The sequence below is a fragment of the Macaca nemestrina genome, chromosome 5 (assembly GCF_043159975.1).
Source record: "Macaca nemestrina isolate mMacNem1 chromosome 5, mMacNem.hap1, whole genome shotgun sequence".
NCBI classification, from domain to species: Eukaryota; Metazoa; Chordata; class Mammalia; order Primates; family Cercopithecidae; genus Macaca; species Macaca nemestrina.
In genome coordinates this window covers 146,641,883-146,655,184 of record NC_092129.1, presented here as the reverse complement: position 1 = coordinate 146,655,184, position 13,302 = coordinate 146,641,883, and the positions used below count along the sequence as shown (strand labels likewise).

The 13,302-nt window shown below is 54.4% G+C and overlaps 1 protein-coding gene across 2 annotated transcripts; it reads left to right on the top strand.

Moving 5' to 3' along the window:
• Window positions 1-3,502: 3,502 nt before the first annotated feature.
• Window positions 3,503-13,074, top strand: LOC105474514 (mitogen-activated protein kinase 13). Of its 2 annotated transcripts, XM_011729244.3 has the most exons (12): window positions 3,505-3,697; window positions 4,288-4,417; window positions 5,634-5,692; window positions 9,206-9,314; window positions 9,487-9,516; window positions 9,952-9,999; window positions 10,122-10,236; window positions 10,349-10,420; window positions 11,379-11,458; window positions 11,698-11,776; window positions 11,873-12,049; window positions 12,304-13,074. In XM_011729244.3, exons 1-12 carry the CDS (start codon window positions 3,579-3,581, stop codon window positions 12,381-12,383), a joined length of 1,098 nt encoding a protein of 365 aa, XP_011727546.1. In that variant the 5' UTR covers window positions 3,505-3,578; the 3' UTR covers window positions 12,384-13,074. The 2 variants fall into 2 exon arrangements, with proteins under 2 accessions (XP_011727545.1, XP_011727546.1); XM_011729243.3 differs by having other exon boundaries at window positions 3,503-3,697; window positions 11,873-13,074.
• Window positions 13,075-13,302: the final 228 nt, after the last annotated feature.

Sequence of the window (13,302 nt, the reverse complement as noted above, 5' to 3'; positions counted from 1 at the left end):
CACTGAAGTTCAGAGAGAGGACCAAACTTTGCCCGAGGTCACACAGGAGGTAATGACAGAGAAGGGATGTACATTCAGGTCTCATTCCAAAGCTGGTTTCCTGAACCCCTGCCTCCATGCTCATAGGGCACAAGCCAACAGGACAACCTTGGGTTGGTGTCTGGGGAGGAGAAGAGCAAAGGGCCCTTGGAACTCAAAAGAAGAGAGCCTCAGGCTGGAGAGGCAGGGTATCGAGGATGACCTGAGTCACCCTCTCCTCCTCCCATCCGTTTCATGACTCCCCCAGCTGGATCCTCCAAGGGCTCCCTCCCAGGCTACCTGGCTGCTGAGTAACACAGGGCCAGTCAGGCCCAGAGTGGGGGTCAGTGTCAGCAGAGTCGGAGGCCTGAGTCACTTCCTGACCCTTGCTCAAGAGCATCTGGAGCCACAGCCAGAGTGGCCACTCGTGCCCTCAGAAGGTCACACCCACTTGGGCCATGAGCATGTCTTTGGTATCCCCACCTTCCCCAACTCTGCCCCGCTCAGGTGTTTAAGACATGCAGCACCGGACGGGTGCGGTGGCTCACGCCTATAATCCCAGCACTTTGGGAGGCCAAGGCGGGTGGATCACAAGATCAGGAGATCAAGACCATCCTGGCTAACACGGTGAAACCCCGTCTCTACTAAAAATGAAAAAAAAAAAAAAAATTAGCCGGGCGTGGTGGCGGGGTCCTGTAGTCCCAGCTACTCGGGAGGCTGAGGCAGGAGAATGGCGGGAACCCGGGAGGCGGAGCTTGCAGTGAGCTGAGATTGCACCACTGCACTCCAGCCTGGGCGACAGGGCAAGACTCCGTCTCAAAAAAAAAAAAAAAAAAAAGACATGCAGCACCATCCTGACCTGGTGCCACATCCTAGCCCCTTTCCTTACTGGATCCTCAAACCAGAAGAAAACCTGAATCTCTGAGCTTACTTACTCTCCTTTGCCTGCGTCCGGCCTAAAATCTGGCTTCCTGGACCTCACCCCAACTTCAGAATCAAGGTACCTTGCACTGGTGCCACCGATCCCAAAGGTCCAAAACTCCTGCAGCACTCCCAGGCAAGCAACCCCATTCCTTAGGCTCCCATGGGATCTCAGGGTCAGAGTAGAGGGTGGAGGGAAAAGGCTGGGGAAAATATCGGATACCCCAGGGCAGGATGGACTAGGGAGACCCGGTTGGATCAGTAGACATGTCCTTATGATGTGGGCAAGGCCATTTCCTTTGAGGAGCATTTCTCTTAACTCTAGGCCACTGCAGAGCCTCACGACCAAGAGCAGGGACTCTAGAACCGGGCTCTACCCTTACCAGTGGTGTTACCTTGGGCAAATTACTTAGCCTCTCTGTACCTCGGGTTTCTCATCTCTAAAATGAGGATAATCATAGTACTGACTCATAGGCCTCTTACCAGGATTAAGTGAGTTATATAAAACACTTAATGACTGGCACATGGCAAACGCAAGTGTTTATTAAATGACTTTTTTACATCTAATGGGCTGACTCCTCCATTCATTCTCCACACATTTGCTGATACATTGCCATGTGCCAGAAATGAAAAGACAGATTGCCTGACTGAAATAATGGCGGGCGTTATTGTGTGATGCCGGCACCCCACCCTCACCTCAGAATGGTCTTCCAAGTTGTGCCTGAGGCTGCAGGACTGCCCGGGAGGGTTTGGGGCACAGAGTCTGGGGGCTGCAGACTCCCTAGTGTGGACCCCAGGCTTGCTGTAAGCCCCTAGCAAGTTTCTTTCCTTGTTCATACACCTTTTCTCTTTTCCACAAAGTGAAGCAAGTGGTCCCCGCCCCTTCCGCAGCCCCATGCCTAGGCCAGAGAGGGGTGGACAAGTCAGGCTGGGCATCCAGAGCCCTTGCAGCCATTTCCTCCCCCACCTCCCCACCTTGCTCCTCAGAGGCCTTTGTGGTTTGAGCATAGAATCTCCAACAGGCTGCACAGGCCACCAGACAGGTGGCAAGGGCCTTGATTTGTCATTGTCCTCATAGGGCCTTAGGAAGCCCACAGAAACTGTCTTCAAAGCTGCACATTTGGGCCAGGTGCAGTGGCTCACGCCTGTAATCCAAACACTTTGGGAGGCTGAAGTGGGCAGATCACCTGAGGTCGGGAATTGAAGACCTGCCTGGCCAACATGGTGAGACCTCATCTCTACTAAAAATGCACAAATTAGCCATGAGTGGTGGTGTGCACCTGTAGTCCCAGCTACTCAGGCGGCTGAGGCAAGAGAATTGCTTGAACCCCAGAGGTGGAGGTTGCAGTGAGCTGAGATGGCGCCACTGCACTCCAGTCTGGGTGACAGAGTGAGATTCCATCTCAAAAACAAACAAACAAAAATTCTGCACATTTGAACCTGCATGCATATTTGGCATTATAGAATTAGTGCTGTTAATTTTAGGTTTAAGAATGTATTGTGGGCCAGGCGCAGTGCCTCACACCTGTAATCCCAGCACTTTCAGAGGCCGAGGCGGGTGGATCACGAGGTCAGGAGTTCAAGACCAGCCTGGCCAAGATGGTGAAACCCCATCTCTACTAAAAATACAAAAATTAGCCAGGCGTGGTGGCAGGCACCTGTAATCCTAGCTACTCGGGAGGTGGACGCAGAGAATTCCTTGAACCCGGGAGGCGGAGGTTGCAGTTGAACCAAGATCAGGCCACTGCACTCCGACAGACCGAGACTCCGTCTCAAAAAAAAAAAAAAAAAAAAAAAAAAGTATTGTGTATATGTAGTTTTTAAAATCCTTACCTTTTAGAGATACAAAAATATTTATGAATAAAATGATATGACGCCTGGGTTTTGCCTCAAAACGATGGTGGGGGAGGAATGTAGATGAAATAAAATTGATTATGAGTTGCGGTTGCTGAGGAATCGGGGTCACGGGGGTTCATTGACCCTCCTATCAGATGTGGTCCAGAAGCCTCAGATCTGGGAGCTGGCTAGAAATGCAGACTCTCGGCTCCACCCCGGACCTACTGAGTCAGGATCCGTATTTTAATCAAATAAAATGCCCAGGGGATTCCTGAGCACACTCGAGTGTGAGAAGCGCTGGCTTGCTCTGTTCACTTCTTTCCTGCATGTTTGACATTTTCCATACTTAAGAGGTTGTGGGGTTTTGTTTTGCTTTCCTGTGTCTTCACAGTCACGAGGAGCTCTTCCTACGGAGACCAGGGCTGGAGGGAGCTGGGAAGCGCTGCCTCCCGGCTCCTGCCTCCTGCTTGGACCCACTAGCCCCGCCGCTGGCCGGCGCTCGGTCGGGAGGCACCGGGGTCCCGCAGGGCAGCCCTGACCCCGTGCCTGGGCCGCACCTGCAGCCGGGGCTCCGTCGGGCCGGGCGGAAGCGCGGGAGCGCAGGGCTGGGCAGGCCCGGGCGTGGCGGCCCCAGCGCACCTGGGCGAGCCGGCAGGTGGGAGCGTCGCGGCCCGGGGCCCCCGCCCTCGCTCGGGGGAGGAGCGGGCGGCGCGGGGCGGGCGCAGCGGGGGCCGGGGCGCTGGGAGCCCGTTGGGCCGCGAACGCAGCCGCCACGCCGGGGCCGCCGACATCGGGTGCCCGGGATGAGCCTCATCCGGAAAAAGGGATTCTACAAGCAGGACGTCAACAAGACCGCCTGGGAGCTGCCCAAGACCTACGTGTCCCCGACGCACGTCGGCAGCGGGGCCTATGGCGCGGTGTGGTGAGACCCCCGGGCCGCTGGGGGGCGGGGAGGGGCGCGGGGGGCGGCGGGGCTGGCGCAGTGCGCTCCCCTTTCCTCCCAGCCCGCCCTGGGCTGGCCCCTCGCCAGCGCCACCTTGACCGCGGACCTCAAGGCGCAGCGCCCTCCCCGGGGCCACTCAGCCGCCATCTCCCTTTTCTCACCGGGTGGCTGAGTGCGGTCTCTGTGGGTCGAATTGGGACTGGGCCTGGTTCTCCAGGACTATGCCCTTGCAAGATCCCGGAGTTCATCGGGCAGATCCTCACTGTTACAGACAAGTACACCGAGGCCCCAAGAGGGGGAGGTGGCTCTCCAAGTTGCAGAGAGAGTGAGACTCCTTCCCTGCTGTGGATCCCGTCGCAATGAGACGATTGCTACCCCTGGCGCTGTGCCCCTCTCTCAGCTCCTGCCTGACTTCCCACTCCCTGCCCTGCGTCCCGGGGCTCCCCCATATTCTAGGTGGTGGGCATCGTCCCCTCTCAGCCCAGCTGCCCAGTGGGAGGGGTCAGGGCGATCTGGGAGATACGGCCCAGGAGGAGAGCCTCGCCTGCTGACCTGCCTGTGCCCCACAGCTCGGCCATCGACAAGCGGTCAGGGGAGAAGGTGGCCATCAAGAAGCTGAGCCGGCCCTTTCAGTCCGAGATCTTCGCCAAGCGCGCCTACCGAGAGCTGCTGCTGCTGAAGCACATGCAGCATGAGAACGTAGGCGGTGGCTGCCCCGGGGAATGGGGCGGGGGCTGCCCTGGGGAGTCAGGGGCAGGCGCAGGCGGGGCCTCCGGTGTGGAGAGCTCGGGACAGTCTCCTCCCTGCTCCCCGATGGTGCCTCTCACCTCACTGTTGAAAGGAGGGGGTACTGGGACCTGCCCTGCCCACTTTCCAGGAAGGGGTCAAAGGGTATTTTTGGCAGGACACACTTTGTGAGGTACAGACTGTCTCATCCTACAGAGGAAATTGGCACAGGGGAACTTTGTAATTGGTTCCATGTCTGAGAACTTGTGGCTAGCTGGGACTAGAATCCTAGTTAGTGTTGTGTCCACGTGACCCTGATAACAACAATATACACATATTGAGCACTTCCTGTGTTCTAAGAGCTCTGCATACACTAACTTGTCTGGTCCTAATGATATATGAGTTCTATTGCCCCGTGTCACAGACAGGGAAACTAAAGCACAGCAAGTCTCACAGGTTAGATGGTTAGTCAGTAGCAGAGCTGGGGTTTCAATCTGGGCAGCGAGGCTCAGGGTCTAAGCACATGACCATCAGATTGGCTTGTCTGATAGAAGCAGCCAGGAAAACCAGGGGCCCAGCTCAGCTGGCAGGCAGGCTTTGCTGCAGGATACCTAGATTGGAGGGCAGACATTTCAAAGAATCATTTCAAAATGTTATGCACATTTTAAGCCCATCCTTCTCCAGCAAACCCCTCCCCTATTCCTCCAGCCAGAGTGATCTTGCCCTTGGCTCTGAACCAGCCCTGTGGCAGGCAAGGATGGATGTGGCTGGAGACCCAAGGTCGGGGCAGGGCATTTGCTGGCTGGAAAGCTCCTTCCCTGTTCCCTCCTTTTTCCCTTCCGCCCTCCCCTTATGCTTTCCTGCTGCCTGTGTGAGTTGAGAGTGGGTTTGCATTGCTTGCCCTGAACACCAGACTTGAAAGTAATGAGCACACCTCATTCTTCTCCCCACCTTCCCTTCTCCTCAGCCTGACTCTCTGTCATGATTTATTGCAAACTCCCTCCAAATCCAGGGGATTCCTCTAGGCCTCTGCCCTTTTTACTGCTTCCAAGAAGGTTGGAGACATGCCTCCTGCTGCGGGTGGTGTATTAGGAAAGGGTGGATGGCCCCTGTGCATGGCCAGGGCCCAGGAGGAGGTGGGAGGAGAAGGAAATATCTGTCTAGCCCTCACAGGTGACTTTTTTCCCAGGTCATTGGGCTCCTGGATGTCTTCACCCCAGCCTCCTCCCTGCGCAACTTCCATGACTTGTGAGTCGGGCTGCACTGGGTTCTGGGGCATTTGCAGGCCTTACTTGCTGCCGGAGAGCAAGGTGGGGAGGGTCCAGGGTTTCTGTTCTGGGTGTGGTGGGGAGAAACTCCTTCCCTGGCAGTCCTGTGCCTTTGCCTGTCAAGGGTGATTCTCTCTGGAAAGATGCTTTTGGCCAAAGGCAGGCAGGAAGAGGCAGGAAGGACTCTGTGGGGTGCTTGCCTGGCAGGGGGAGGTCTGCACAGCTGCTTTGCTTTTTACCCAGTTTTAACACCATGAAGACATATCTGCCAGTCCTCACAGGGTTAGCACCAGCTCACCTTTCCTGGGGACACAGATGTGAGTCTGGACCTTGGAACTCTTTCTAGCACGAAGCAAGGATTAAGAAGCCTTGGCTGCCTCTGGCTGATGGGGGTGTTTCATAGAATGGCAGAGAACCAGAACATTTAGTTGCAAAATGTATAGCTTTGCCCGTGCAGTGTCTGAATGAGACTGGACTATGTGGACAAGATGGAGAAGTCAGTGTGGTGTGTAGAGGCCAGCAGCTGGCTTGGTCAAGCTGAATCTGGATTGATCCTACAGGCAGCCTCAAGACCTGGGGATTTGAGCAGGGAGGTGATCTGTTCAGATGGGATTTGGGGGATGCACTCTGGCAGCACCAAGAAAGGAGTAGGAAGCAGCTCTGGGGCAGAGGGGAGAGCCTGAAGGTCAGTGTTAGTGATCTAAAGTAGAGGTGATGGGATGCCAAGAGCAGACTTGAGGCCGCATTTGGGAGGCAGGGCCAACACAATGTTCCGTCTGTTGGGGTGCAGTGGCTAAGTGAGGTGGCAGAGGTAGGGGGACGTGCAGGTTCTGCTTGGAATACAAGGTGGGGGAAGAGCAGATCTTGGGGGAAAGATAATGAACTCCATTTTGGACACTTTACTTTTAAAGAGACTGTGAACATTCCAATGTTTAATCACAGTTGCAAATAAATATGAACCTCAGCAGAGGAAAGTCTGGGCTAGGGATGTGGATTTGTGCTGGAATAATCACCGATGGATTATAGCTGACACCTGGGAACAGATAGTTATAGAATGCAGTAAGATAGTATTGATTCAGATATCAACATGAAAGAGAAGATCCGAGAGGATAAGCAGATGGAAGAAGCTGAGAGGGCCTGATCGGAGGCAGAGGAGAGTCAGCAAAGAATTGAGAGGGAGTTTCTTTCTTTTTTTTTTTTTTGGAGATGGAGTCTAGGGCTCTGTTGCTCAGGCTGGAGTGCAGTGGCGTGATCTCGGCTCACTGTAAGCTCTGCCTCTCAGGTTCATGCCATTCTCCTGCCTCAGCCTCCCGAGTAGCTGGGACTATGAGTAGCTGGGACTACAGGCACCTGCCACCACGCCTGGCTAATTTTTTGTATTTTTAGTAGAGATGGGGTTTCACCGTGTTAGCCAGGATGGTCTTGATCTCCTGACCTCGTGATCCTCCTGCCTCGGCCTCCCAAAGTGCTGGGATTACAGGCGTGAGGCACCGCGCCCGGCCAGGAGTTTCAGACTTGGTGAAAAGTTAGGTCAGAAGAAAAGGGAGTCATGGTGTGTTTGTTGGGTGTTCACTGGTGATCTTGAGCTGAGCAGTCTGGCAGTAGGAGGGAAGCAGAAACCAGGTTATCTCAAGACTGGGAGTTAAGGCAGTGGAATCCAGGAATGTGGACCGCCCTTTCTAGAAGTTTGGTGGTGAGAGAGGGAGAAGGGGTGGTCAGTTGAAGGCGCAAAATCAAGGGAATGTGGTTCTAGCACAGAGAGGCTTCAGGAAGATTGTCGCCAAGATGAAAAAAACCAGTGCCCGAGTGGAGGGGAAAGACAGGAGGGGACTGGGCATGGAGAGGGCCCCAAGGGAGGTGTGTGGTCAGGCAGGAGAGGGCTGCCAAAATCCAGGGTCTCCTGGAGATGCCTCCAGCATGTCCTTTCAAAAATATATATATATTTTATAATTTTTAAGGTAATATTTATTTAAAAATTTTTTAAAATTATATTCTAGAGATAGGGCTGTGTTGCCCAGACTGGAGTGCAGTAGCACAAACACAGTTCAACCTGTAGGCTCAAGCCATCCTCCCGCCTCAGACCCCCAAGTAGGTGGGACTACAGATGCATGCCACCATGTCCAGCTTTTTGTTTTGTTTTTAAATTTTTATAGAGATGGTGTCTCACTATGTTACTCATCCTGATCTCGAAATCCTGACCTCAAGTGATCCTCCCACCTCAGCCTCTTGAGTAGCTGAGACTAAAGTAAAGGTGCATGCCACCACACCTGGCTATTTTTTTTTTTCCTGAAAGATGGAGTCCAGGCCAGGCGCGGTGGCTCACGCCTGTAATCCCAGCACTTTGGGAAGCCAAGGCAGGCAGATCACCTGAGGTCAGGAGTTTGAGACCAGCCTGGCCAACATGACAAAACCTCGTCTCTACTAAGAATACAAAAATTAGCTGGGCATTCTGGCACGCACCTGTAGTTGTAGCTACTCAGGGAAGCTGAGGCAGGAGAATCGCTTGAACCTGGGAGGCGGAGGTTGCAGTGAGCCGAGATTGCACCACTGCACTCTAGCCTGGGTGACAGAGCGAGACTCCATCAGAAAGAAAGAGAGAGAGAGGGAGCGAGGGAGGGAGGGAAGAAGGAAGGAAGGAAGGGAGCGAGGGAGGGAGGGAGGGAGGGAGGGAGGGAGGGAGGAAGGAAGGAAGGAAGGAAGGAAGGAAGGAAGGGAGGAAGGGAGGAAGGGAGGAAGGGAGGGAGGGAGGGAGGGAGGGAGGGAGGGAGGGAGGGAAAAGATGGGGTCCCTATGTTGCTCAGGCTGGTCTCAAACTCTTTGCCTCAAGCGATTGTCCAGCCTCCGTCTCCCAAAGCACTGGGATTGGAGGTATGAGCTATGCCCCCTGGCCTATTTTATAATTTTTATTATTTTTTGTCTTTGTCCTGGACTTTGCTGTTGCTACAACAGTTACATTTTGCTGGCCTTATCCTGTTGTGCAATTCCCTAAGAGGCTGCAGTAGCCTCCCCATGTCCCCCTTCCACCCTCCTGGAAACTGTTGTATTGTTTCCTTCTTGGAAAGGTGGACATATTATTTGTGGAGCCATCTCAGCTGGGCATGACCCTCTGAGGGATAAAATATTTGGACAGAAGCCAAAGGAAATACTGGCAGATGTTTCTAACTCCTAGCTGTGGCTTTCCCTGGGGTGTGGAGGAGGGCAAGGAGAGAGTACCTTTGAAGAGCGGGAACACAGTTCCATGTGGCTTTCCTGAGCACGCTCCGACTGCAGCGCTTACTCTGAGCTCTGCCAGCTGGGCGGTCTGCCACAGGAAGGCTGGGAGCCAGGAGCCCAGAGGCCTGTGTGGTGATCTGGCTGGCTGAGGTGGGGTTGGTTTTTGCACACTGGAGGGTGTCTCTATGACCCCTGTTCTGCCCTGAGGCCCCTCCTCTGAGCACAGACCTGGGGCTGGGTGGGACCCAGCACTGTCCCAAGAAGCCCTCATGCCTTCCAGCTACCTGGTGATGCCCTTCATGCAGACGGATCTGCAGAAGATCATGGGGATGGAGTTCAGTGAGGAGAAGATCCAGTACCTGGTGTATCAGATGCTCAAAGGCCTTAAGGTGGGTGGGGAGTTGGAGGGTGGCAGAAGGGGTGCCTTGCTGTCGAGACCTGAGGTTTGGGGGAGGCTGGAGGGAGCACACTGTTACAGGTCGGAGGAGGTTTCTGAGCCAGCCTGAAGTGCCTGGTGTGGAAACTGGGCCATGGACTCACCCTTCTCTCTCCCACACACAGTACATCCACTCGGCTGGGGTCGTGCACAGGGTGAGTGCTTTCTCTGCCATGGTCTTCAGAGGCCCCTGTCCCATCCCTGGGTGTGGGGTTCTTTGGTAATCAAGGAATGGGAAAGGTGGAGGGAGAGGACACTTCCCAGAAGCCCAGAATGTGGAGTTTTCAGACCCAGCCACGGCCCAGGAAGGCCTGCTCCAAAGAGTCGCTGTGTCCCAGGGGACTTCATGGGGAATTGCTGCGGACAAAGTGAGCCCTGAGCTGAGTGTTTTAGGCTTCAAGAATCAGGAACATTTTAGAGCTGGATGGGCCCCGAGAGAACACCTAGTCCCACCCTCATTTTACACATGAGGAAACTGAGGCCCAGAAGGGGAAGGGGCCTGGCTGAGGTCACACCCCTGGGTGGTGGTGGAGCTAGGACAAGCTCCATCTCTGCCTCAGCCTAGCATGCACTCCCTGTCCTCTCCCCAGGACCTGAAGCCAGGCAACCTAGCTGTGAACGAGGACTGTGAACTGAAGGTGAGTGGGCTGCAGGCTCAGCCCAGAGGCGGGATGGGCCCTCCCCCAGGGAAGCCCCTGGAAGCCGCTCCCAGAGCCTCCTCCTCTCAGCAAGTTCCTTTTCCATTTATCCCGAGTCATAGATCCTGGATTTTGGGCTGGCGCGGCATGCAGATGCCGAGATGACTGGCTACGTGGTGACCCGCTGGTACCGGGCCCCCGAGGTGATCCTCAGCTGGATGCACTACAACCAGACAGGTCAGTGGTCAGCGCCTGAGAGGGCAGTCCTGGGGCCATCTGGTCACTCGGTGCTGATTGACTGCCAGGCCCCAGTCAGACAGTCCAGGTGACACTCCCCCTCCCTCTGCAGTGGACATCTGGTCTGTGGGCTGTATCATGGCAGAGATGCTGACAGGGAAAACTCTGTTCAAGGGGAAAGATTGTATCCTTTGCTGGAAAAGCCAAATTCCATCTAGGGATTCCTTCCTTCAACAGACACTTTACTTAAACAACTGTGTTTTTTTTCTTAATGTGAGAGTGATGTATACTCCCTGTAAAACAATTTGTAAATGCAGATAAGGCTGGATGCGGTGGTTCACGCCTGTAATCCCAGCACTTTGGGAGGCCAAGGTGGGAGGATAATTTGAGCCCAGGAGTTTGAGACCGGAGGTGGCAATAGGGTGAGACCCCATCTCTAAAAAATTTTTTAAAATTAGCCAGACATGGGCCAGGTGCGGTGGCTCACGCCTGTAATCTCAGCACTTTGGGAGGCCAAGGCGGGCAGATCATCTGAGGTTAGGAGTTCAAGACCAGCCTGGCCAACGTGGTCAAATCCCAGCTACTCGGGAGGCCGAGGCAGGAGAATTGCTTGAATCCAGGAGGTGGAGGTTGCAGTGAGCCCAGATTATGCCACTGCACTCCAGCCTGTGTGACAGAGTAGACCCTGTCTCAAAAAAAAAAAAAAATATATATATATATATATATATATATAGATAGATAGATAGATAGATAAGCAAAATGATGAAAAATGGGTCACCTATAATTCTACCACCACGTGGAAAATACATTTTGGCACCGCACACATTAACTGAGTGACTGTGTGTGCAGGACAGGCCTTTGGTGAGAAGATGAGGAAACAGAAAAGAGTGACTTGGATGAAGGCTGAGAAGTCCACATGTATTTGTCCGGTAGGGAACCCCCTCAGCCTGGCATGTTGGAAAGCTCTCCAGAGCCCTGAGCCCTGAAGAATGAGCCTCTCCTGAGAGCAGGAGGTGGTTAGGCAGGGCTGGAGCCTGGACAATCAGTTGCCACGGTGCCCAGGTGAAGTGATGGTGGGGTCGTGGGAAGGGCAGTCTCAGACCCACCAGGAGAGCAAGGCTAAGCCTTAACCTGCCACCAAGACCTGGACCAGCTGACCCAGATCCTGAAAGTGACCGGGGTGCCAGGCACGGAGTTTGTGCAGAAGCTGAACGACAAAGCGGTGGGTGGTAAATGGGACCTAGCCTGGCCTGGGAGTGTGCTTGACTGACTGGGCCCAGTGGGCTGGAGGCTCACCCGCACCTTCCCGCAGCATCCTCCTACCCTGGCAAGCGCTCTTGTCTTCACCTCACCGTGGACCCGGACCTGAGCCTTCAGCCCTGCTCTGAGGCTTTTCTGAAATCCCTGCTCTACAGGCTGAGGCCAGAGCCCTAAGGGGTTTGATGCTTTTCTGTCTTCCAGGCCAAATCCTACATCCAGTCCCTGCCACAGACCCCCAAGAAGGATTTCACTCAGCTCTTCCCGCGGGCCAGCCCCCAGGGTGAGTCTCATAGCTCGCTCCCCAGGGGCCTCTCAGTGCATCCCCAAGGGCGGGCTCTCCCGCCCCGGTGTGAGGCTCATGGCTCTGCCCCTGCAGCCGTGGACCTGCTGGAGAAGATGCTGGAGCTAGATGTGGACAAGCGCCTGACAGCCGCGCAGGCCCTCACCCATCCCTTCTTTGAACCCTTCCGGGACCCTGAGGAAGAGACGGAGGCCCAACAGCCATTTGATGATTCCTTAGAACACGAGAAACTCACAGTGGATGAATGGAAGCGTAAGAGCTGGGGCCTCGGGCTTCCTCGCCTCCACCTGCAGCCTCTCTTCCTTGCTTCCTCCATCTTTATGCCTGGCCTCTGCCAGCCCTACCTGCCACCTAAGGCTCCTGCCCCCTCCTTCTTGGTGGGCATTGTCTCCTAGGTGCTTCTTTCTCCTTGAGCTGACTTCGCCCTCCATGCTCTCTCTGAAGGGAGGTGGACTTTCTCGCCTCAGCACCTCCTTACCCACCTTAAACCATGCTGCCTTTCTCAGAGCACATCTACAAGGAGATTGTGAACTTCAGCCCCATTGCCCGGAAGGACTCGCGGCGCCGGAGTGGCATGAAACTGTAGGGACTCATCTCACATGGCACCGCTGGCCAGACACTGCCCAAGGACCAGTATTTATTTGTCACTACCAAACTCAGCCCTTCTTGGAATACAGCCTTTCAAGCAGAGGACAGAAGGGTCCTTCTCCTTATGTGGGGAATGGGCCTAGTAGATGCAGAGTTCAAAGATGTTGGTTGGGAGAAACTAGCTCTGATCCTAACGGGCCATGTTAAACTGCCCATCTGGAGAACTGCCTGCAGGTGGGGACCTTTCCTTCCCACTGGAGTGGGGCTGAGAGGGCGCTGAGCCAGGCCAGGGGCCTATGGCAGTGATGCTGCATTGGTTTCCTAGGGATGCTCTAATGAATTACCACAAATTGAGTAGCTTGAAACAGCAGAACTTGATTCCCTCACAGTTCTGGAGGCTGGAAATCTGGGATGGAGGTGTTGGCAGGGCTGTGGTCCCTTTGAAGGCTCTGGGTAAGAATCCTTCCTTGGTTCTTTTTAGCTCGTAGTGGCAGTGGGCAGTCCGTGGCATTCCCCGGCTTAGTGCTGCATCACTCCAGTCTCTGTCTTTTCCGTTCTCTCCTCTTTTAACAACAGTCATTGGATTTAGGGCCCACCCTAATCCTGTATGATCTTATCTTGATCCTTATTAATTACACCTGCAAATACTCTATTTCCAAATAAAGTCATATTCTTAGGTTCCAGGTGAACATGAATTCCAGGGGGAAATGATTCAACTCACTACAGATAGCTGGGAGGGAGGGGCCCCTTCCTGGGCCCTGTGCTGAGGCCTTGTGCTCTGTGAAGGAACCAAATGTGTTTGGCTGCTAAATTAAGGGAGTTGCGGAGAGAGCTGCAGCTGGTGCGATTGCATTCAGGTTATTTTGGGTGAGTGATAAGCAATCAAGATATGAAACAACAGCAGGCTTGGAGACTGC